The 21,425-nt window shown below is 44.1% G+C and overlaps 1 protein-coding gene across 2 annotated transcripts in view; it reads left to right on the plus strand.

Moving 5' to 3' along the window:
• Positions 1–21,425, plus strand: part of LOC139442044 (ATP-dependent RNA helicase TDRD9-like) — a 62,959-nt gene that overhangs the window by 32,764 nt on the left and 8,770 nt on the right. For both annotated transcript variants that reach the window (XM_071222822.1, XM_071222823.1), the window contains 19 exons: positions 481–707; positions 3,029–3,092; positions 3,671–3,772; positions 4,244–4,363; positions 5,056–5,163; positions 6,534–6,643; positions 7,334–7,417; positions 8,580–8,699; positions 9,776–9,863; positions 10,565–10,669; positions 11,185–11,292; positions 12,244–12,333; positions 13,136–13,258; positions 15,995–16,129; positions 16,365–16,505; positions 16,620–16,690; positions 18,859–19,065; positions 20,284–20,422; positions 20,964–21,076. In XM_071222822.1, coding sequence (XP_071078923.1) covers positions 481–707; positions 3,029–3,092; positions 3,671–3,772; positions 4,244–4,363; positions 5,056–5,163; positions 6,534–6,643; positions 7,334–7,417; positions 8,580–8,699; positions 9,776–9,863; positions 10,565–10,669; positions 11,185–11,292; positions 12,244–12,333; positions 13,136–13,258; positions 15,995–16,129; positions 16,365–16,505; positions 16,620–16,690; positions 18,859–19,065; positions 20,284–20,422; positions 20,964–21,076 — 2,255 coding nt within the window. The remainder of the gene's footprint in view (positions 1–480; positions 708–3,028; positions 3,093–3,670; positions 3,773–4,243; positions 4,364–5,055; positions 5,164–6,533; positions 6,644–7,333; positions 7,418–8,579; positions 8,700–9,775; positions 9,864–10,564; positions 10,670–11,184; positions 11,293–12,243; positions 12,334–13,135; positions 13,259–15,994; positions 16,130–16,364; positions 16,506–16,619; positions 16,691–18,858; positions 19,066–20,283; positions 20,423–20,963; positions 21,077–21,425) is intronic.

The following is a 21,425-nucleotide window of genomic DNA, read 5'->3' on the forward strand; positions in this document are numbered from 1 at the left end:
CAGGTCCAGACTCAATTATTTACAGACAGCCGTCACATAACAGTTAAAAAAACAAAATCAATGACATGTGATAGTTCAAGAAATATGTGCAAATGAATGAAAAGGCATTCACATCTATCCCTTACATAACACAGGGTCGGACAGTTTTCTATATTTATGAATGAGTTTGACACAACAAAATATGCTGTATACATACTCCATGTCGCTGTCATTAAACAAGAAAACTTAAATATGATATCAACTTATAAGTTTCTGTGAATACATGAAAATGCAGAATTTAGACTTTCTTAAACTCTTAGCATTGTGTGCGTATATGTGCAGCAATCTCAGTTGCCTATTTTGTCAATGTACGGAGCTTCGATGGCGTTCAGGGCAATCTTGACGGACACATCAGGTAACATGTCTACCTGCTTGTTCCAGTGTGATTATGATTATTGACAAGTGAAGTGGTCTGCAAAGATTCAAATGACTTTGTTCCAGGTGGGGGCCCTTGCCACGTCAAACAACACAGTGAACAGCCAGTATGATGGAGAGCTGACTTTCATCGGGAGGGTACTCGCCGACCTGCCAGTCGATATCCGTATCGGGAAGCTGCTTGTCCTTGGGCATGTCTTCTGTCTTCTGGAAGAATGTCTTATCATTGGGGCAGCATTGTCGCTCAAGAGTATTTTTGCAAGACCTTTCAAGGCCAAGCTGAAAGCTTTTGAGTGAGTGTGTTTTAGGTGAAAGTGTTGAATGTATTGTGTACTACTTGTAGCGGCCATAAAATTTCCGAGTCCCGTAATGGGATTCGAACCACGAACCCTCTGATCCGAGGTCAGACGCCTTGTCCACATGACCAAAGAGGTTAACTTCATCAGCAAGCTGACAAGGTAAGGATGTCATCTGTGGGATGACTCCACGTCCTGCTACATACTCCCCCGTCAACAGAAGGCATGTCCCGGGACGCATAGTAGGGTACTGAGGCTTATTTTGCTTAATGTAATATGAACGTGCTTGGCCCCACGTTGGGCACCAAGTTTTTAGCTGGGGTTGTGTTTATGATCTGGCTCGGGCCGTTGGAGAACACAGACACAGGCCCCATATTACTACTCAAGAAATGTTAAGGACCACCCAAGTATTTAATATTACCATAATTAATCTTCGTTGAACTGTTTTTGTTAGAATATTAGTATTTTGGTTCTTTATAACTTTCATTGGAAAACTTGGATAATGATAAATTCTTTCACCAGTCCAGCTTGATAGCCAATCAAAGCTGTCAGTGATCAGAGAGAAATTGACTTTGACCTTGTATATAAGCCTGACAAATATTTTTAGATTTAGGCCAAATTGTCTGTAAAATCTCACATTACGTACATCAACATGTGAAGTTTGACAGAATGTTAGTCAGTGTGCTTGGTTTGTTGTGTAGTGCTGTACTCTGCAGTATTCCAGCTTTAATGCATCTTCCCAAGGCAAGCTTGTCCACTTGCCTGTATCAAAGCCTTGTTTCTACCCTTGCCACATCAAGGCCACTTTTCTTTGCTCGACTCGTAGATCACGGGTTGTGCCCCTTGTAATAAAAACATGATATCCAATCAGATCCCTGTTCTTGTCTCGTATGGCTTCACAAAGATGGGGACTAACGATAGGCGGCACCTAGTCAATCAGATACGAAAACATTCGCTATTTCATCCCTGACACAAAAACATAAGCAATCATTTGGGGGGTTAAAAGATGAAAAAGACATATTCCTGTCAACATAGACAGGCAGCGGTAAATCACTTTCATACAAAGGTGTAGCAGTTGTTTATGTTGATTTTGTGAAACATTCTCTGATTGGACTATCAATATGTGCAGTAGTCCGATCATATTTAGCACAGGAACGTGGGCTTGAAGTTACAAGGTTGGAAACAAGACTTTGATAAAAAGGCTAGTGGACGCTCTTGCCTCGGAAAGATGTCTTCAGTGGTGGACTCTAATTATAACCTTCACATGTGTTTAAAAGAGGATCTGTAGTTGACTGTGTGCCTGTTCATCTGATTGACACTGATCTTATACTGGCTTCTGGATTTGATTTTATGGTTATTGATGGATGGCTTTCGTGCTTGTTCAATTTTAGAGAAGGCAGATTATTATATAAATATGGGTCAGATGTGATAATCTACCAAATATGTCAGTATCAATAAGGTGTGTTATGTGATATGTGACTACAACTTGTCCATTTTAATGAAAGCTTCTCTGTCATATGTTGGAGTGAAGTAGGTTAAACAAACTGCTTGAGCGTATACAGTGCAATATATTGTTTACAGGCTGTTGTCGGTGATTCCGTAATTCAGATCGATAACCCACTCAAAACACTGGACTCAACCCATGCCGCTTCACTCAATATATTTGCTAACACCAAAGAGTTCGGGTTTTATTTAGTCATGGTTGAATGGTTTTCAATGTAGAGCTTGGTTGCCTGTAACTGTGCTAAATATAACATTTGACATATCACGCTGTGTGTTCGGGTCCAAATTCAATTTAGTGTGGTTAAATCTACAGGTAACCTAGCTCTCCATTGAAAACACAGTATGTTTATCTCCTAATTGATCCTGTTGATGGTGTAAACCAAATTCAGTAACTGGACATGTCTAATATAGATGGGGGCACAGCACGGTGGCCCATTCGTCTACGGCGCCGCATTCGCTGTGCAGAGATGCATCCCTTGGGCACGCCAGAAATCTATGATTGTGGGTTCGAATCCGGGTTCACCCTGATTATGTTTCTAGGTTTAAAGGCACCATACCCGTGCTCGTGGGTTTCACTGAAGTGGTAAACGTCAGAGACCTGCATCAGTTCTGGCTTTCCTCCCACATTAAGATGACACGCCTCGATATAACTGGAATACTGGTAAAATTGGCGTTAAACCCAACTCACTCACTAACTCTAATATAAACACAGTTCAAGGATTCAAGGGTCACATGGTAACTGCTACATGACATAGATCCAATACTCACAAATAGTTTGATTCCTGTGGATGTAATCACAAATTCGTTTGTTTCAGGCACAAGTACAGCTGGGGAGCCTTCTCCTTGAGTGACTGCATTGCTATCCTTAATGCTTACAAGGTAAAGAAGGGCTACACCATGCGTCGCCAGATCATGCCACTCCAGATGTCTATCATCTTCCCAAAACAAGGGAGTTGACAGACTCTAAAAGTCCAGTTTCCGCCCTTGTTGAACTAGGCTGGAATTATGGAGTTATATTTGGGCTGGATCAACAGGTCTATGCATAGTCCATTTAAGATAGTGTGAAGTAATTGAAATCGGGTTCGTAAACAACATTGATTTCAACGTGCAGAGTTCAGTCAACTGCATGATTTGCATAAGATGTACTGTCTACTGGTTGTCGACAGATGTTATCCAAATCTTTTTATGTTTTTAATCAAGGTGCTCATGTGATTTGATGCACTTCACGGGGTAAGACCCGTTAAGATTTACATCTTGATCATCAATCAGATCGTCTTAACTTGGCACCGCCATGTTTTTGTAACTGATATGAGAGGTGGAATCTGATTTGTAGGGGCATAGAAGGGACATAACTCTTAATAGTCACTGGTGGTGATACGATCGAGCCCAGAAATTCCAGCCTGCTTCCAGTCTTCCTGTTGTAACAATGTTGGTACTGAGGTCTTTGTCTGGTTTAGGTGTGGGAAAATAACAAGAAGCACCACGCCTTCAAGCGGACCGGAATGACAGAGAGAAAATGGGGGGAATCCCACTTCATTCAGATCAGGAGGATCAATGAGGTATGTGTGAGCCCAGTTGTGTGTGATCTTACATGGTTGGCAATTGCAGTCAGTAATTGATGAACTTACCTGGTTGTCATACTGGAGCCAGCCAGTGTGTCATACTTGACACCTGGAGCCAGCTAGTATGTTATACTGGACACTTGGAGCCAGCCAGTGTGTCATACTCGACACCTGGAGCCAGCCAGTGTGTCATACTGGACACCTGGAGCCAGCCAGTGTGTCATACTCGACACCTGGAGCCAGCCAGTGTGTCATACTTGACACTTGGAGCCAGCCAGTGTGTCATACTGGACACCTGGAGCCAGCCAGTGTGTCATACTGGACACCTGGAGCCAGCCAGTGTGTCATACTGGACACCTGGAGCCAGCCAGTGTGTCATACTGGACACCTGGAGCCAGCCAGTGTGTTATACTGGACATCTTGAACCAGCCAGTGTGTCATACTGTAATCAGTGTGTGTTGTCTGCAGACATCCGATTTGATCCGGGAGCTTGAGCAGCGGCTGGAGAGGTTCAACATCCAGAAGGCCAGCAGACCGCCATTCTTTAAGGGAGACTACAACTCATCCAAGGAGAGGCTTCTTCTCAAGGTAAAGCTTTGCTAACCTATGCAGTGTTCCCGTGTCTAAAACTGACACTCATTTTTGTCAGTCCCAAATTTCAACAAATACAAAAACATGTGAAATTACCTGGTTTTAATTCTTTCAACACCATGTTCTATGCAATGGCAATGATGTCAACTCTGACGTAACTTAGTTAGATCTACACATCATTCACACAAAGTTCAGTCACAATTCTCACTCTGTATTTTTTTGAAATTTCGAGACTAAGTCGCTACAAATATACATTTAACCTCAAAGCAAAGTGAAATGTTATTTCATTGCATCAAAAATAGACAAGGGGAAACCCTGATGGTAACAGACAAGCTGACTTCGTTCCAAAAATATACTTACATTAATATTGTCTATGTTATGTTCAACAACAAGGATTTATAAGGTACTTTATTTGCCATTCTACAGGGACTGGCAGTCACATGAAGTACCAGTCCAAGCCCAATTTTACCAGTAATAAATTGGTAATTACTGGAACACGGAACACTGCTACAGTGTATGTTGCTAATTGATTCTAGTTCCTGGGCCCTCTTGCTCGAGGTTATCTTAGCACTAAGACTATCTTAAGCCTGTGTTAAAGAATGGGAGTTACGATCATCTTAGTGCTAAGATCGCTTTGTGGAAGTGGGCCCTGGCCGGACGAGGTTGCTGGACGTGTATGTGTGTTTCAGCTGGTGCTGTGTGGAGCCTTCTACCCTAACTACTTCCTGCGTGGCGAGGTAGACGAGGGGGATGCTATCCGAGTTCTGTCCAACCATGATCCCATGAACACTGTTGCAGTGAGTAATCATTTTCAGAACTCATTTGTTGCAGATGTGTCACTTGAATTGCAAGTCTGACTTGTTGCAGTTTGATCTATTGCAGAATCCTACTGTCTGTCTGTCTGTCTCTGTCTGTCTGACTGTCTGTCTGACTGTCTGTCCCTCTGTCTATCTATCGCCAGTGCAGAGTTAATCTCACCTCCAACAATAGGGACAAATTAGTCATCAACATTTATGGTATTTTTGAAAAAATATGTATTCTTATAATGAATCATGTTACATTTCCGGAGATACTGATGTTTCTGAGTGCTGTTGTCAAATATATGTTTAAAACATCTATTACTTCGATAGAATTCAGACAGGTTTAAAGTTGTCGGACAATTTGGTGGATTCTGTATTGCATTCTGATTGGCCAATCGTGTGGCTTGGCGAGAGCTTAAGTGGTGTTGCCTTACAGTATTTCCTAACATTCCAGTCATGTGGAGTTTGTATGATATACAGCCCGCATGATATATCTCAATGAGTGAATCACCTCTTGGGCTCCCCTTGCTTACAGTGAACTGACATGAACCTTTCAAATGTCAAGGTCACTTTGAAGGTCATACACTAATAGAATGATTTGCAGGAAGTATTGTCAGCTTGGTACACATATTTGAAACATCACAAAGTAATCCTCTTGATCGTATGATTTTGAAGGTAAAGGTCACTGCATCTGAAGCAGACGTCCCAAAACATATGTATACACAATATCTTGAGCAGTTCTTATTAGAACTTGATGAAATTTTGTAAGCATTAGAGTTCATGGCTGAGATGGAAGATCAAGGTTATTTAACTGGGAGTTTAAAGCAGGGTCCGTCCGTCACGTTTCGTTTCCGGAGCATAACTCATCAACCGTTCAATATTTTTTCATGAAACTTTACAGGTCTTTCAGGTACATGCTGAACTGGTGCCTTTTGCTATTGAGTAATTTTAGAAAAAAAATTTTTTTACGTTTCCATGGCAACAAGATGGACTTAGGTTCTGTGAGGGTAGGGTTCGTTTCCGGAGCATAACTCATAAACCGTTTAATATTTTTTCATCAAACTTTGCAGGTCTGTCAGGTACATGCTGAACTGGTGCCTTTTGCTATTGATAAATTTTAGAAATATTTATTTTTTACGTTTCCATGGCAACAAGATGGACATGGTTCCAAACTCATCTTTTTTTTACAATTTCCATGACAAGTTCCACCTCGGTTAAAAAAGGTTAGGGTTTGTTTAGATTCAATTATGTCATAAATTCTGCAACAGGGGCGGGGATGTAGCCATGTTAGTGGCAAACTCTTGTTAAGATAGCTCTACATGTAAAGGCCAGCAGAACACTATGACCTATGAGTTCCCTGTGTTCAGCTCAAGGGACTGCCAGCCAATCAGGGCATGCTGTACAAGGAGAAGCTACAATGCATCTTCAGTGAGTGCAGCCGGGACCCGCCTCCCATCATCAATTTTGAGGAAACAAAGTAAGTTGAAACATTCACAGGGGACCCGTGAAGATCTAGGGTAGAAAAGGTCTGAAGGAACAGATGCTAGCCGTAAAAGGCAACTATGCCTGTCGTAAGAGGCGAATAACAACATCGGGTGGCAAGGCTCACTGACTTAGTTGATGCATGTCATCATATCCCAATTGCATGAACCCGGGTTCGATTCCCGACATGGGTACAATGTGTGAAGCCCATTTCTGGTGACCCCCGCCGTGATATTGCTGGAATATTGCTAAAAGCGGCGTAAAACCATACTCACTCACTCAATTGCATGAATTTATGGTCATTGGATTGTCTGGCCCAGATTGATTATTTACAGACTGATATTGTATAGCTGGAATATTACAGAGTGAGGCAGTAAACAACATGAAATAATCACACAAAACAAACATTCATAGTGAAATTTTAGTAAGTTCTAGCTGACCGTGATTGTGAGTTCTTGGCATAAACAATTCAAGCACAACCAATTACAAAATGTCATAATGAAACAGGCAGGTGCTTTTTTCAACGCTGAACCACATACATTTACTTCGAGCGTCAGGAGATGGTTCCTTCAGTAAATGTACAGCACCACATGCCGTGTAGAAGATGCGCCATTCATCACAGAATGAAGATCATGTTGAGGAGTATCTGTATGTTGTGATTCATGCCTGTCTCATGTTTATGCAGGGCTTTTATCCAGTTCCCGTGGAAGGGCAACACTCTGTGCGAGTCTCGAGTACACAAGGGCATGTACATGGCCATCAAGCTCAGGTAACTGTCATCCCTGTGTTAACTTCCATCCACTCAGGGGGCACGGGTGGCCCAGTCATCTAAAGCGCCGCGATTCGCTGTGCAGAGTTGCGTCCCTTGATTGTGGGTTCTTATTGTGGCTGTAAGAATGATCAATAGGTGTGTCTTGGAGTAGGACGCCTTATTGTGGCTGTAAGAATGATCAATAGATGTTTCTTAGAGTAGGGCGCCTTATTGTGGCTGTAAGAGTGAACGATAGTTGTTTCTTGTGTTGCTGTGTTTACTGTGTTTTGTGGAAGGATGCCGAGTGCTTCTTAAGTATGATTCCTTATTACAGGTCACGTGCTAGAGAATCTATACAGCCCAAGACATTACCCGGTTCGCCCCCGATTATGTTTCTAGGTTTCACATTTCAAGTGGTAAACGTCTGAGACCTGCATCACTTTCGGGCTTTCCTCCCACATTAAGCTGACACGCCGTGATATAACTGGAATAATGTTAACAGCGGTGTCAAACCCAACTCACTCACTCCATCCACTCCAGTAGGGAGCACATGTGACCAACCGTTTCAGGTGCCAAAATTCATAATGCAGAGTTGCATCCTCTGGCAACGCCTGACTATCAGTTGTAGCAGGATCACTCGGGGTACATGGGGTTTTATGTGTCCCGCGTTAGGTTTATACCACGAGCCGGAGGCCGGAGGCAAGTGGTATAAAACGAGGGACGCATTAAACCCTATGTACCCCCGAGTGATCCTGCTACAATGAATTTATCTTATCTACATGTTTTAATGTGACACTGTAAAAGAATTCTAACAAATTCAAAATTGGTAGAATACAGCTGCTCGACCAGATAATATATTGAGCTATTGAGCATCTATTCAAACATTATCATTCACATTTGGTATTTGATAGTTTTCTTTGGTGTAAAGTTGTAGCTGGTGGTTCACACTGTGTAAAGTTGTAGCTGGTGGTTCACACTGTGTAAAGTTGTAGCTGGTGGTTCACACTGTGTAAAGTTGTAGCTGATAGTTCACACTGTAAAGTTGTAGCTCGTGGTTCACACTGTGTAAAGTTGTAGCTGGTGGTTCACACTGTGTAAAGTTGTAGCTGGTGGTTCACACTGTAATGTTGTAACTGGTGGTTCACACTGTGTAATGTTGTAACTGTGATGGTGTGTATAGGTTGTTGCGGATCCCCATCGAGGTGGAGATGTACACGAGGGAAGATGCTAACATCATAGCCAGCAACCTGCACAAAGCCCAAGACATGGTGGCTTCCCAGGGACAGCTCCGTACCAACAGGTGAGACAACCCTGGGTCAGTTACTGCTGGCTACTCTCATATAAAGGTGACAGTTTTCTTATGTTTGGGTGTGTGTCTGTGTTTTGGGGTAACCTAGTGGTTAAAGCGTTCGCTCGTCACGCCGAAGACCCAAGTTCGATTCCCCATTTGGGTACAATGTGTGAAGCCCATTTGTGGTGTCCACCGCCGTGATATTGCTGGAATATTGCTGAAAGCCGCGTCACTCTCACTCACTCACTCACTCACTCACTCACTCACTCACTCACTCACTCACTCACTCACCCATCCGCTCACTCACCCATTCACCCACTCACTCACTCTCTCACTCACTCAATCAAACACCCACCCACCCACCCACTCACTCACTCACTCACTCACATATTTTTGGGTTTACAGTTTTCTCTGACAGGAGTCAAAAGCAACATTCAGAAAAAAATGAAAATACTTTGAAATCGTTTCTGGATTTTAGAAATAAAAAGGTCCAACAGAAAGTAGCTGTTAACTTTATTGATCAAATGTGCTGTGTGGATCATCAATTAAACTTACGCCTGTAACCCCTGCCTCGTTTGTTGAGAAATACAATGAGAAGTAGTGAAAACTTATTCAACCCTCACCCAGGCAAAAGTTCCCACTCCTCCATAGAAGTCAAATGGATGCGCCCTTATAGAAATTTAGTTTTTCCCTATATCATTTTCTTTCATATTTCAATGGCCAAGTTAACACCTCGGCTTATCTACGGGGTCGGCTTATCCGCGGTCATATACGGTAAGCCAAATGAATTGTAAACGTGTCAAACTACCGGTACACAGTATTTCTCCAACTTACCAAGCTAGTCAGGTTGCTAAAATATCTTTGATTGCCATTCGAGAAGTTCTAGAACTTCTGTGTTATTGCATAAAGCGACGTTTGGATGTAGATTCTTTCACCGTTATTAAGCTGGAGTGCAATACACCAGAAGTTGTTTTCCATAAAGTTGTACCTTTTTCTTCCGCCACAAAATATCTTAAACAAAGAGTGAAAATGCGTAATTTTGGCAAATTACTACGTATTACCTGCCAGCCCTAATGCTGTTACAGATTGAAGGGGTCCTCACAAGAAAGCCTTGGGCAAGTTGTAGAACCTCCAAGACCCTCTGTGTCCGGAGTCCTCATCATGGTCACTGCCGTAAGTCTCCACACCTGCACACCTACATCAGGTGAAATGGGGTTGAACACTGCGTTCAAGATTATTACACATATAATGCATGCATGTATGTGTGTGTGTGGCTGCTTGTATTTGTGTGGGTGTGGGTTGGTGGGTTGTTACTAGCCTGGACTAATGCCAGTGTTATGGCGCTTGCCCACTGAAATACCATGCCGGCAGTTCAACATAGATACCTCACTCAGACACAGTATACTGACTCAGAGACAAATGGTCCTTGTTTTATCCCCCTCATGCCGAGTGCTAGGCAGGGCAACAACAAGTGCCATCTTTTAACGTCTTTTGGTATGATGCGGCCAGGGATTGAACCCCGGACCTTCCGCTCTCCAGGCGGACGTTCTACCAATAGACCACGGAGGCGGTCCCATTTTGTTTGAAGCAATGCAAGTGATATGAGAGATGGAATCTGATTTGTCAGTAAGGGGTGCATAGAAGGGACATAACTCGTAATAGCCACTGTTGGTGCTAAGATCGAGTCCAGAAATTCAAGCCAAGTTCGGCAAAGGTGGAAACTGGACATTTAAAGTCAAAAACTCCCTTGCCTCAGGAAGATGGACTGTCATATAGCTGGAATATTGCTGAGAGCGGCATCAAGCAACAAACAATACCAGGTACTATCCTCCTGTAATATCCTATGTATCCTCGTTGTTGGCGTTGTTGAGCAGGTGGTGGAGTTTGGCCACTTCTGGGCGCAGTACTACTCGGACATGGCTATCAGTCAGCTGAAACACGTGCAGGACCAGCTCAACAGCTCCACTGCCTTGATGCAGGTACAGTATTGTATACATCACTACCTTACAAGTCGACCCGTGAACACCCGGGATAGAATAGGCCTTCAGCAACCCATTCTTGACGTAAAAGGCGACTATGCTTGTCGTAAGAGCTGGGATTGAGTGGTCAGGCTCGCTGACTTGGTTGATGAATGTCATCATATCACAATTGCGTGGATTGATGCTCATGATGTCAATCACTGGATAGTCTGGTCCAGACTTGATTATTTACAGACCGCCGTCATATAGCTGGAATATTGCTGAATGCAGCGGTTACACAACAAACAAACAGATGGTAATATGTTTATCATGTAAATGTTCACTTTGAACAATGAACATGAAGTAAAATTGTATCAATAAATGTAATAGTTCAAATAATAATCTTTGAAACTAGTTTACCCAAATGTTTCCTACGTTCCTTTGAGTGATGAGAAAAATCAGTTGTGTTACCATTTGATCATGTCATGTGCTGCTTCATGAGGTCCTTCTGTACACGTTGGATGTGTTTTCTGCAGGTGACCGGGTTCCTGGCGCCTGGGAGTTACTGTGCTGCCATCTACCAGGACGAGTCCGTCGCCTTCTACAGGGGCAAGATTGTGGAGATCCGAGGAAACATGGTGCAGGTACGAACGATTCTGTCAGTTGCACCACACAGATGGCCAGTGAGCACATTGCAGCACTGTAGTGTGTGGAAGCTCTTGCTTTACGCTCACTCACTGAATCATAAGGAATGTGTGCTGCAGGCACAATTTTTAGCAAGTAGCCATATTGCTACAAGTATTTTTTTCCAGGTAGCCAGTGGGACAATCAAGAAGTCAAGTCAATATTGAAGGTAGCCAAAAGCATTTGAAATGAACTTATATCAAATAACTATTATATGTACAAGTCATAGCACTAGTCTTGGAATTGTATATTAATGGAAACTGTACATGCTGTACTTGAGTTTTGTTATTTGTGACTCGAGCAATGATGCAGTTTATGTTACTAGATAATATAGGTATATCCTTGCTTATCCAATAAACTATCAACTAAAATAAAATACTAATTACATTAATGTTAATATTCATTTTGACTTTAGGAGGAATTGTTTGCAAGTACAATCAGTACCAGACACATTTATGTTTGTGTCTACATATGTGTAGCAATAGAATTTAGTTGCCACAAGATATTTTTGAAGGTAGTCATTTGGCTACCTCAGAATTTTAGACAGTAGACAAATTGAAATTTAGGTCGCATTGGCCACCGTTTTAGTCGCAACTTTGAGGCCTGTGCTGGGATGTGACCTTGGGGTACTGAAGTGGCAGTGCCGATCCAAAAGGAATGTCAAACTTTCTTTCAGTGGATATAGGACATGATTGTCAGACATGAACAGAGAACTGTTTAGTTGGCACATCTACAATCAGAGCATGGAACAGGGTGGTCCTGGAGGATCACCATGCATAATGGAATGGTTGCCAACATACTCTCTTCCTCCGCACGTTTTGGTCTTCGACTACTTTCACCGGCTAATTGTGATGTGAGTGTGTTTGTGGCTCTAATATGAAACACATGTTGATCTTGTTCTTTACTGACAGGTGTTCTTTGTTGACTATGGCAACATGGAGATGGTGTCCCGAGATCACATTCGAGCTTTGCCTCCCCAGCTGCTGCAGATCCCCTTCCAGGTGTGTTCTCCTGAAGGCCTGCACACCTGTGGCCTTATATCTTTCTTTCTTTGGTTTACAAGACCTTACCAAAAAAACAAAACAATGAAATTCTTTTTTTTTAATATGACCTTTGAAAATGACATTTGGGCCAATTGTAACCTTCATATTCAAAAGTAGGATTAGACCTTTCAAATGAGTTGTAGTAGCAAAGATGTTTTACAGGGTGATAATTTCCTGATAATTGTAGACTTCATCTATCACCACCGAGTCCCTGGGAACTCGGTTCGATAACTGTGAAGGTTTCTGGTTCACTGGTTGTGGTTTGCAATTTATAATGCAAGAGAATGTCTATCTGCTTCAGCTAAAATGTTTGAGCCTACAGTTTTTCCACTGGGCCTACAGTTTTTCAATGTGCTGGTCCTTAAGGCTCTCAGTTTACTCTGCTGAGATTCAGAAACTGATTCCAGTGTCTCATGGTGTTTCAGCTTAATGTGACTGGAAGGCCTGATGGGATGTATGTCTCAGACATTTACCACCTTGGTGAAACCCATGAGCAGGATATGGTGCTGATAACCCTACAAACACAATTGGCGAACCTGGATTCGAATCCATGATCATAGGTTTCTGGTGTTCCCAAGGGAAACAACTCTGCACAGCGAATTGACGTGCCTCAGCTAACTGGGCCACCCATGCCCCCTTAGTTGTTTATAAAGGAAAGCATTTGTAACATTTTGCACACTTTGAACCTGGAGCCTTGGTGTTATTTGTGTTTTTTCAGTTGGAGTTGTTCCTGCTATATGATTTCATGTTTGGTGTCTAGGCATTTGAATGCTACCTGGCTCACATTCGTCCATCTAGTCTGAGGTGTCCTGATGGTGTTTGGAGCAAAGAGTCTACCGCATGGTTCACCAACGAGTACATCAACAAGATTCTCTATGCCCAGGTAAGGCTCATCTCATAGTATTAGTAATCCCACATCAGCTGTGAGTCAACTGTTGATCCACCCCGAGGGGATTCCGGTTAGAATTGGTCCCCAGCAGCCTCTGTTGGTCATAAGAGGTGACATAACAGAACGTGTGGTCAGGCTCGGTGGTTGCCTGTCATTGTATCCGACGATGTGGATCGTTGCTCACAACATCGTTCACTGGTTGATCTGATCCAGACTCGATGATTTACATTCTGTCGTTACTTTGCTGGAATATTGCTGACAGACAACAAAGAAACAGACAATTGTTCATTTTCCACTGATTCAAGATCAACCCAGTTTTAACTCAATAGTGTGTATATGAAATAGATACTGAATGTCCTGATCGAGATCACCCTGTTTTCACCCACTTGTGATTATCCCAACTAGATAGTGACTGTCCAGACTGAAATCACTCAGTTTCACCCACTTGTGAGTAACCCAACTAGATAGTGACTGTCCAGATTTAAATCATGCAGTTTCACGCACTTGTGAGTAACCCAACTAGATCGTGACTGTCCAGACTGAAATCACCCAGTTTCAGCCACTTGTGAGTAACCCAACTAGATAGTGACTGTCCAGACTGAAATCACCCAGTTTCAGCCACTTGTCATTATCCCAAGTAGATAGTGACTCTCCAGACTGAAATCTCCCTGTTTCACCCACTTGTGATTATCCCAACTAGATAGTGACTGTCCAGACTGAAATCACTCCGTTTCACCCACTTGTGAGTAACCCAACAAGATCGTGACTGTCCAGACTGAAATCTCCGTTTCACCCACTTGTGAGTAACCCAACTAGATAGTGACTGTCCAGACTAAAATCTCCGTTTCACCCACTTGTGATTATCCCAACTAGATAGTGACTGTCCAGATTGAAATCACCCAGTTTCACCCACTTGTGAGTAACCAAACTGGATAGTGACTGTCCAGATTGAAATCTCCGTTTCACCCACTTGTGATTATCCCAACTAGATAGTGACTGTTCAGATTGAAATCTCCGTTTCACCCACTTGTTAGTAACCCAACTAGACAGAGTGACTGTCCAGACTGAAATCACCCAGTTTCACCCACTTGTGAGTAACCCAACTAGATAGTGACTGTCCAGACTGGAATCTCCGTTTCACCCACTTGTGATTATCCCAACTAGATAGTGACTGTCCAGATTGAAATCTCTGTTTCACCCACTTGTGAGTAACCCAACTAGATAGTGACTGTCCAGATTGAAATCACTCAGTTTCACCCACTTGTGAGTAACCCAACTAGCTAGTGACTGTCCACATTGAAATCTCCATTTCACTCACTTGTGATTATCCCAACTAGATAGTGACTGTCCAGACTGAAATCTCCGTTTCACCCACTTGTGATTATCCCAACTAGATAGTGACTGTCCTGACTGAAATCACCCAGTTTCACCCACTTGTGAGTAACCCAACTAGATAGTGACTGTCCAGATTGAAATCTCCGTTTCACCCACTTGTGATTATCCCAACTAGATAGTGACTGTCCAGACTGAAATCTCCGTTTCACCCACTTGTGAGTAACCCAACTAGATAGTGACTGTCCAGACTGAAATCACCCAGTTTCACCCACTTGTGAGTAACCCAACTAGATAGTGACTGTCCAGACTGGAATCTCCGTTTCACCCACTTGTGAGTAACCCAACTAGATAGTGACTGTCCAGACTGGAATCTCCGTTTCACCCACTTGTGAGTAACCCAACTAGATAGTGACTGTCCAGACTGAAATCACTCAGTTTCACCTACTTGTGATTATCCCAACTAGATAGTGACTGTCCAGACTGGAATCTCCGTTTCACCCACTTGTGATTATCCCAACTAGATAGTGACTGTTCAGACTGGAATCTCCGTTTCACCCACTTGTGATTATCCCAACTAGATAGTGACTGTCCAGACTGGAATCTCCGTTTCACCCACTTGTGATTATCCCAACTAGATAGTGACTGTCCAGACTGGAATCTCCGTTTCACCCACTTGTGATTATCCCAACTAGATAGTGACTGTCCAGACTGGAATCTCCGTTTCACCCACTTGTGATTATCCCAACTAGATAGTGACTGTCCAGACTGGAATCTCCGTTTCACCCACTTGTGATTATCCCAACTAGATAGTGACTGTCCAGACTGGAATCTCCGTTTCACCCACTTGTGATTATCCCAACTAGATAGTGACTGTCCAGACTGGAATCTCCGTTTCACCCACTTGTGATTATCCCAACTAGATAGTGACTGTCCAGACTGAAATCACTCAGTTTCACCCACTTGTGAGTAACCCAACTAGATAGTGACTGTCCAGACTGGAATCTCCGTTTCACCCACTTGTGATTATCCCAACTAGATAGTGACTGTCCAGACTGGAATCTCCGTTTCACCCACTTGTGATTATCCCAACTAGATAGTGACTGTCCAGACTGGAATCTCCGTTTCACCCACTTGTGATTATCCCAACTAGATAGTGACTGTCCAGACTGGAATCTCCGTTTCACCCACTTGTGATTATCCCAACTAGATAGTGACTGTCCAGATTGAAATCCCTGCAGTGTAAGTAACGGAGACGAAGTATTGAAGTATTGTCCAGGTGTATGGTGTAGCATGAGGTTAATACGATGAAGATGTGTGTGTCCTGATGCACGTGTATGATGTAGCATGAGGTTAATACGATGAAGATGTGATGTTGGTGCTACTGCCTGGATGCAGGTGTTTTCAGTAGAGAGGAGTGCCTTGAGGCTGGAGGTGATTGAGAAGAAGCTGAACAACCAGCAAGTTGTGGTCAATGAAGAAGTGGTCAGAAAGGGCTATGCAGATAATGCTGAGGAGTCATTTCTGTCCAAGGTGAGAAGTTGTCAGCTTTTCAAACACTCTATAAACCCAACTTTTCAAACACGTTTTAAACCCAGCTTTTCAAACACTTTAACCCAGTTTTTCAAACACTTTATAAACCCAACTTTTCAAACAGTTTATAAACCCAGATTTTCAAACTCTTTTTCAACCAGATGGCCTATATACAAGTAATTTGCCTCAAATTAGTAAGACTTTGTGGTCATGATTTTTTTTTTAATATTTCAAGCAAAATCATGACGAACGCTGCTCGGAAGCCATGAGTATGACAGTGTCTCCAGATAGGGCGATATCAGGACAGAAGGAAGAATGGATGAATGTGGAAATGCCACGTGAAACAAGAGCTGCCCTCAAAGGTTCCCAGCGCATGGTAAGCAGCTTTGCATGAGTCAGACATCAATACATCAACAAACTGAATGAGTAAAACTTTATAAATCTGTATTTTGGTAACAAATTGTGTTTTGAATGTTTGTGCACATAACAGGTAAAACTGATAGGTCCCCACAGTCCTCTGGAGATGAGCTTCCACAGCATGACATTCGTAGGCAGACTGAGGTATGTACCTATCAAATGTGTGTACCTGTACCCCCTCTCTCACAGACATGTGTATGTACTTGTACCCCCTCTCTCACAGACACATGTATGTACCTGTCCCCCCCCCCCCCCCCTCTCACAGACACATGTATGTACCTGTACCCCCTCCCTCACAGACACATGTATGTACCTGTACCCCCAGTCTCACAGACACATGTATGTACCTGTACCCCCTCTCTCACAGACACTTGTATGTACCTGTACCCCCTCCCTCACAGACACGTATGTGTACTTGTACCCCCTCTCTCACTGACACGTATAAGTACCTGTACCCTCTCTCTTACAGACACATGTATGTACCTGTACCCCCTCCCTCACAGACACACATGTATGTACCTGTACCCTCTCTCTCAAAGACACACGTGTGTACCTGTACCCCCTCTCTCACAGACACGTGTGTACTTGTACCCCCTCTCTTACAGACACATGTATGTACCTGTACCCCCTCCCTCACAGACACATGTTTGTACCTGTACCCCCTCCCTCACAGACACGTGTGTGTACCTGTACCCCCTCCCTCACAGACACACATGTATGTACCTGTACCCCCTCTCTCACAGACACATATGTGTACCTGTGCCCCCTCTCTCAAAGACACATGTATGTACCTGTACCCCCTCTCTCACAGACACACGTGTGTACCTGTACCCTCTCTCTCACAGACACACGTGTGTACCTGTACCCCCTCTCTCACAGACACATGTATGTACCTGTACCCCCTCCCTCACAGACACACATGTATGTGCCTGTACCCCCTCCCTCACAGACACATGTGTGTACCTGTACCCCCTCCCTCACAGACACATGTGTGTACCTGTACCCCCTCCCTCACAGACACACATGTATGTACCTGTACCCCCTCCTTCACAGACACGTGGGTACCTGTACCCCCTCCCTCACAGACACATGTATGTACCTGTACCCTCTCTCTCACAGACACATGTGTGTACCTGTACCCCCTCCCTCACAGCCACACATGTGTGTACCTGTACCCCCTCTCTCACAGACACGTGTGTGTACCTGTACCCCCTCTCTCACAGACGCGTGTATGTACCTGTACCCTCTCTCTTACAGACACGTGTGTACCTGTACCCCCTCCCTCACAGACACGTATGTGTACTTGTACCCCCTCTCTCACTGACACGTATAAGTACCTGTACCCTCTCTCTTACAGACACATGTATGTACCTGTACCCCCTCCCTCACAGACACACATGTATGTACCTGTACCCTCTCTCTCAAAGACACACGTGTGTACCTGTACCCCCTCTCTCACAGACACGTGTGTACTTGTACCCCCTCTCTTACAGACACATGTATGTACCTGTACCCCCTCCCTCACAGACACATGTTTGTACCTGTACCCCCTCCCTCACAGACACGTGTGTGTACCTGTACCCCCTCCCTCACAGACACACATGTATGTACCTGTACCCCCTCTCTCACAGACACATATGTGTACCTGTGCCCCCTCTCTCAAAGACACATGTATGTACCTGTACCCCCTCTCTCACAGACACACGTGTGTACCTGTACCCTCTCTCTCACAGACACACGTGTGTACCTGTACCCCCTCTCTCACAGACACATGTATGTACCTGTACCCCCTCCCTCACAGACACACATGTATGTACCTGTACCCCCTCCCTCACAGACACATGTGTGTACCTGTACCCCCTCCCTCACAGACACATGTGTGTACCTGTACCCCCTCCCTCACAGACACACATGTATGTACCTGTACCCCCTCCTTCACAGACACGTGGGTACCTGTACCCCCTCCCTCACAGACACATGTATGTACCTGTACCCTCTCTCTCACAGACACATGTGTGTACCTGTACCCCCTCCCTCACAGCCACACATGTGTGTACCTGTACCCCCTCTCTCACAGACACGTGTGTGTACCTGTACCCCCTCTCTCACAGACGCGTGTATGTACCTGTACCCTCTCTCTTACAGACACGTGTGTACCTGTAACTCTGTTGGTCTCCTGTATATCTCATAGCCACATACTGCCATTTTCCTGCATCAAAGACACACATTTTATGTGTAAAGATTCCCACTGCTGAGTCCTAAGAATACTGTCAGTGTTGAAAGGTGCTGTCATGTTTTCTGTTTTGTGCCAGAGGCTCTAGGATAGACCAGGACAGCATCAACTCTGTAGCCATAGATGACGAGCCTCAGAACACCCACGCCCGCATGATGGTGGCAGCGTTTGTTGGTCTGAACCCCCAGGGGTCAGTGATGATGGCGAGGGACACGACGATCATGCCACTGATCCCAGGCCTGCCAGGTCTCATGTGTCTGCTGTTTGCTCCTGTGGCAGAACTCAGGTGAAACTGCAGCTTCTCCTCCATTTATAGGTTTTACCTGAATTTAATTGTTGCCTCTAACGCTCTTTGCTTTTGAAATCATGCACTGCTTGGATATCTAAGGATGTCATCATCATCATTTTTATGTGTCATGTCAAGGGTCAAGGTCAAGTTCATGACTCGGGTAGCCTAGTGGTTAAAGCGTTTGCTCTTCACGCTGAAGACCCAGGTTCAATTCCTGACATGCATGGGTACAATGTGTGAAGTCCATTACTGGAATATTGCTGAAAGCGGGGTAAAAACCATACTTCCTCACTCAGCAATGACTGCAGCCGGAGGAAAAGGTTGTTTACTGCTTGAGGAGGAACTACAGTAGGTCAATTGAAACTTTGTAATGTCTTTCTTACAGCACTGCCCAGGTCGCTAACGGTTTCAATGACCGATGTATGAGGTCAGGGTCACAGGGCAATTTCATATATTTTTCACTCTCCCTCCGAATGTCAAATGGTTGGTCCCTAATGCAAACACCTTTTTAGTTGTAAGGGTGTGTGGTAGTAAGCATCTTCCCGAGGCAAATGAGTTAACTGACTATAAAAGTCCAGTTTCCACCCTTGCCGAACTAGCCTGGTATTGTGGAGTTACATTTTGGTTGGACTAACGAGTCTATGCATAGTCCAATCAAAATCGCGCACCAAAATCGAAATCCTGTTCGTAAAGTGTCATGCAGATTTCGGTCGACTGCAGGATTTCCAAAGCATGTTCACCGCTAACTCGTTGTCAACAGATATTTTCTATATCTTTTCCTATTTTTAATCAAGGAGCTCACGTGATTTGATGCACTTCGCGATGTAAGACTCGTTTGATCACAATAGAGATCTTGATTATCGATCAGATCGTCTTGTTGGGGCGCCACCGTTTTGTTTGAAGCAAATGCAAGTGATATGAGAGGTTGAATCTGATTCGTCAATAGCAGAGGCATAGAAAGGACATTACTCGTAATAGCCACTGGTGGCGCTACGATCAAGCCCAGTAATTCCAGCCTAGTTCGGCAAGGGTGGAAACTTGACTTTTAATGTCAGTTAAGTAAGTAGCTATGTGTATGTATTAGTGATAACTGCAACATTGATCTCTACATGATCTTCAGGGTTTAGTTTCTGCATTCCACTGCGTTGTACAATTTTCCTCCTCAACCTTTGCTTCATCAGGCTGTATTATTAACTGAAGTGTGTTTTTCTCCAGGACAAATGCAAAACGAACCCATTACACTGGAGCCATCTGTGGCCTTGGATATGAAGACAAGACCAACTATCCCATCCTTCCTGACCATGACATAGAGGTCACCTTTGACACTCACATCAATGATGAGGACATTGACCTGGTTAGTTGTGCTCCTGCAACAACCTTCATGAAAAAATAACCATTTTAGGGGGATGTAGATTTTAAGGCTGTTTTCCATTTAGCCTGTTGCGCAGATACAAAATTTATTCTTTCCTTGAAAACTCATTTCATGTGAATTCGGCCTGGGCAAGTACCTCCTGTTCTGATCTTTTTGTGGTTTGCTGTTAGAGAGCTCAAGTTCAAAAGCCATGATGGCATTTAAATGTTGTGTTTGAGGCAGTGTCTGAAATTAAAAAAGTCACCAGGCTGCCATCAGGACCCACAGACTTTTGAAATTGCAAGCCCTGACTAAACTCTTCAGGGCCCTCCTTAAAAAAACGCAGCTTATTGTGACAAATATATCGACACCTTAATTTACTGTAGGCCTGACCCATACAAATTTGAAACTAAGGGCCCAACACAAGATCTATCTGTCACTGGCCTAGGGGCAGGCGCTTATTTAGGACACTGGTTGGTGGATGACAGTTCAGGGGTTTCTGGTTTTGCTTGATTGTCTTTTTGAATGTATTGCGTGTTTTCAGATCAACTGTGTGCGTCTTGCCATCAACGTGACGGTGGGGAAGCAGGACGGTGGGACCTGGAGTGGTAGTGCCATAGAGAGGCTGCAAGACAATGCCAGGAACAAGCTACTCCGGTGTGTGTGTGTGTGTGTGGGTGTGTGTGGGTGTGTGTGGGTGTGGGTGTGAGGGTGAGTGAGTGTGGGGGTGTCTGTGTGGATGGGTGTCTCTGCGTCTGAGTATGTGGGTGTCTGTGTGTGAATGTATTTGGGGGTGTCTGTGGGTGTGGGTGTAGGCTTTGGATGGGTGGATGTGTGGGTGGGTGTTTGTGTCGGTGTGAGTGAGGGTGTGTGTGTTAGTGGGGGTGTCTGTGTGGATGGGTGTCTCTCTGTGAGAGTATGTGGGTGTCGGTGTGTGGGTTTCTGTGTGTGTTGGGTGGGGTGTCAGTGAGTAGTGTGTGTGAGTGTATTTGGGGGTGTATTTGGG

Source organism: Haliotis cracherodii, unplaced genomic scaffold, assembly GCF_022045235.1.
Source record: "Haliotis cracherodii isolate W230 unplaced genomic scaffold, xgHalCrac1.p SCAF_5, whole genome shotgun sequence".
In the NCBI taxonomy this organism is placed as follows: domain Eukaryota; kingdom Metazoa; phylum Mollusca; class Gastropoda; order Lepetellida; family Haliotidae; genus Haliotis; species Haliotis cracherodii.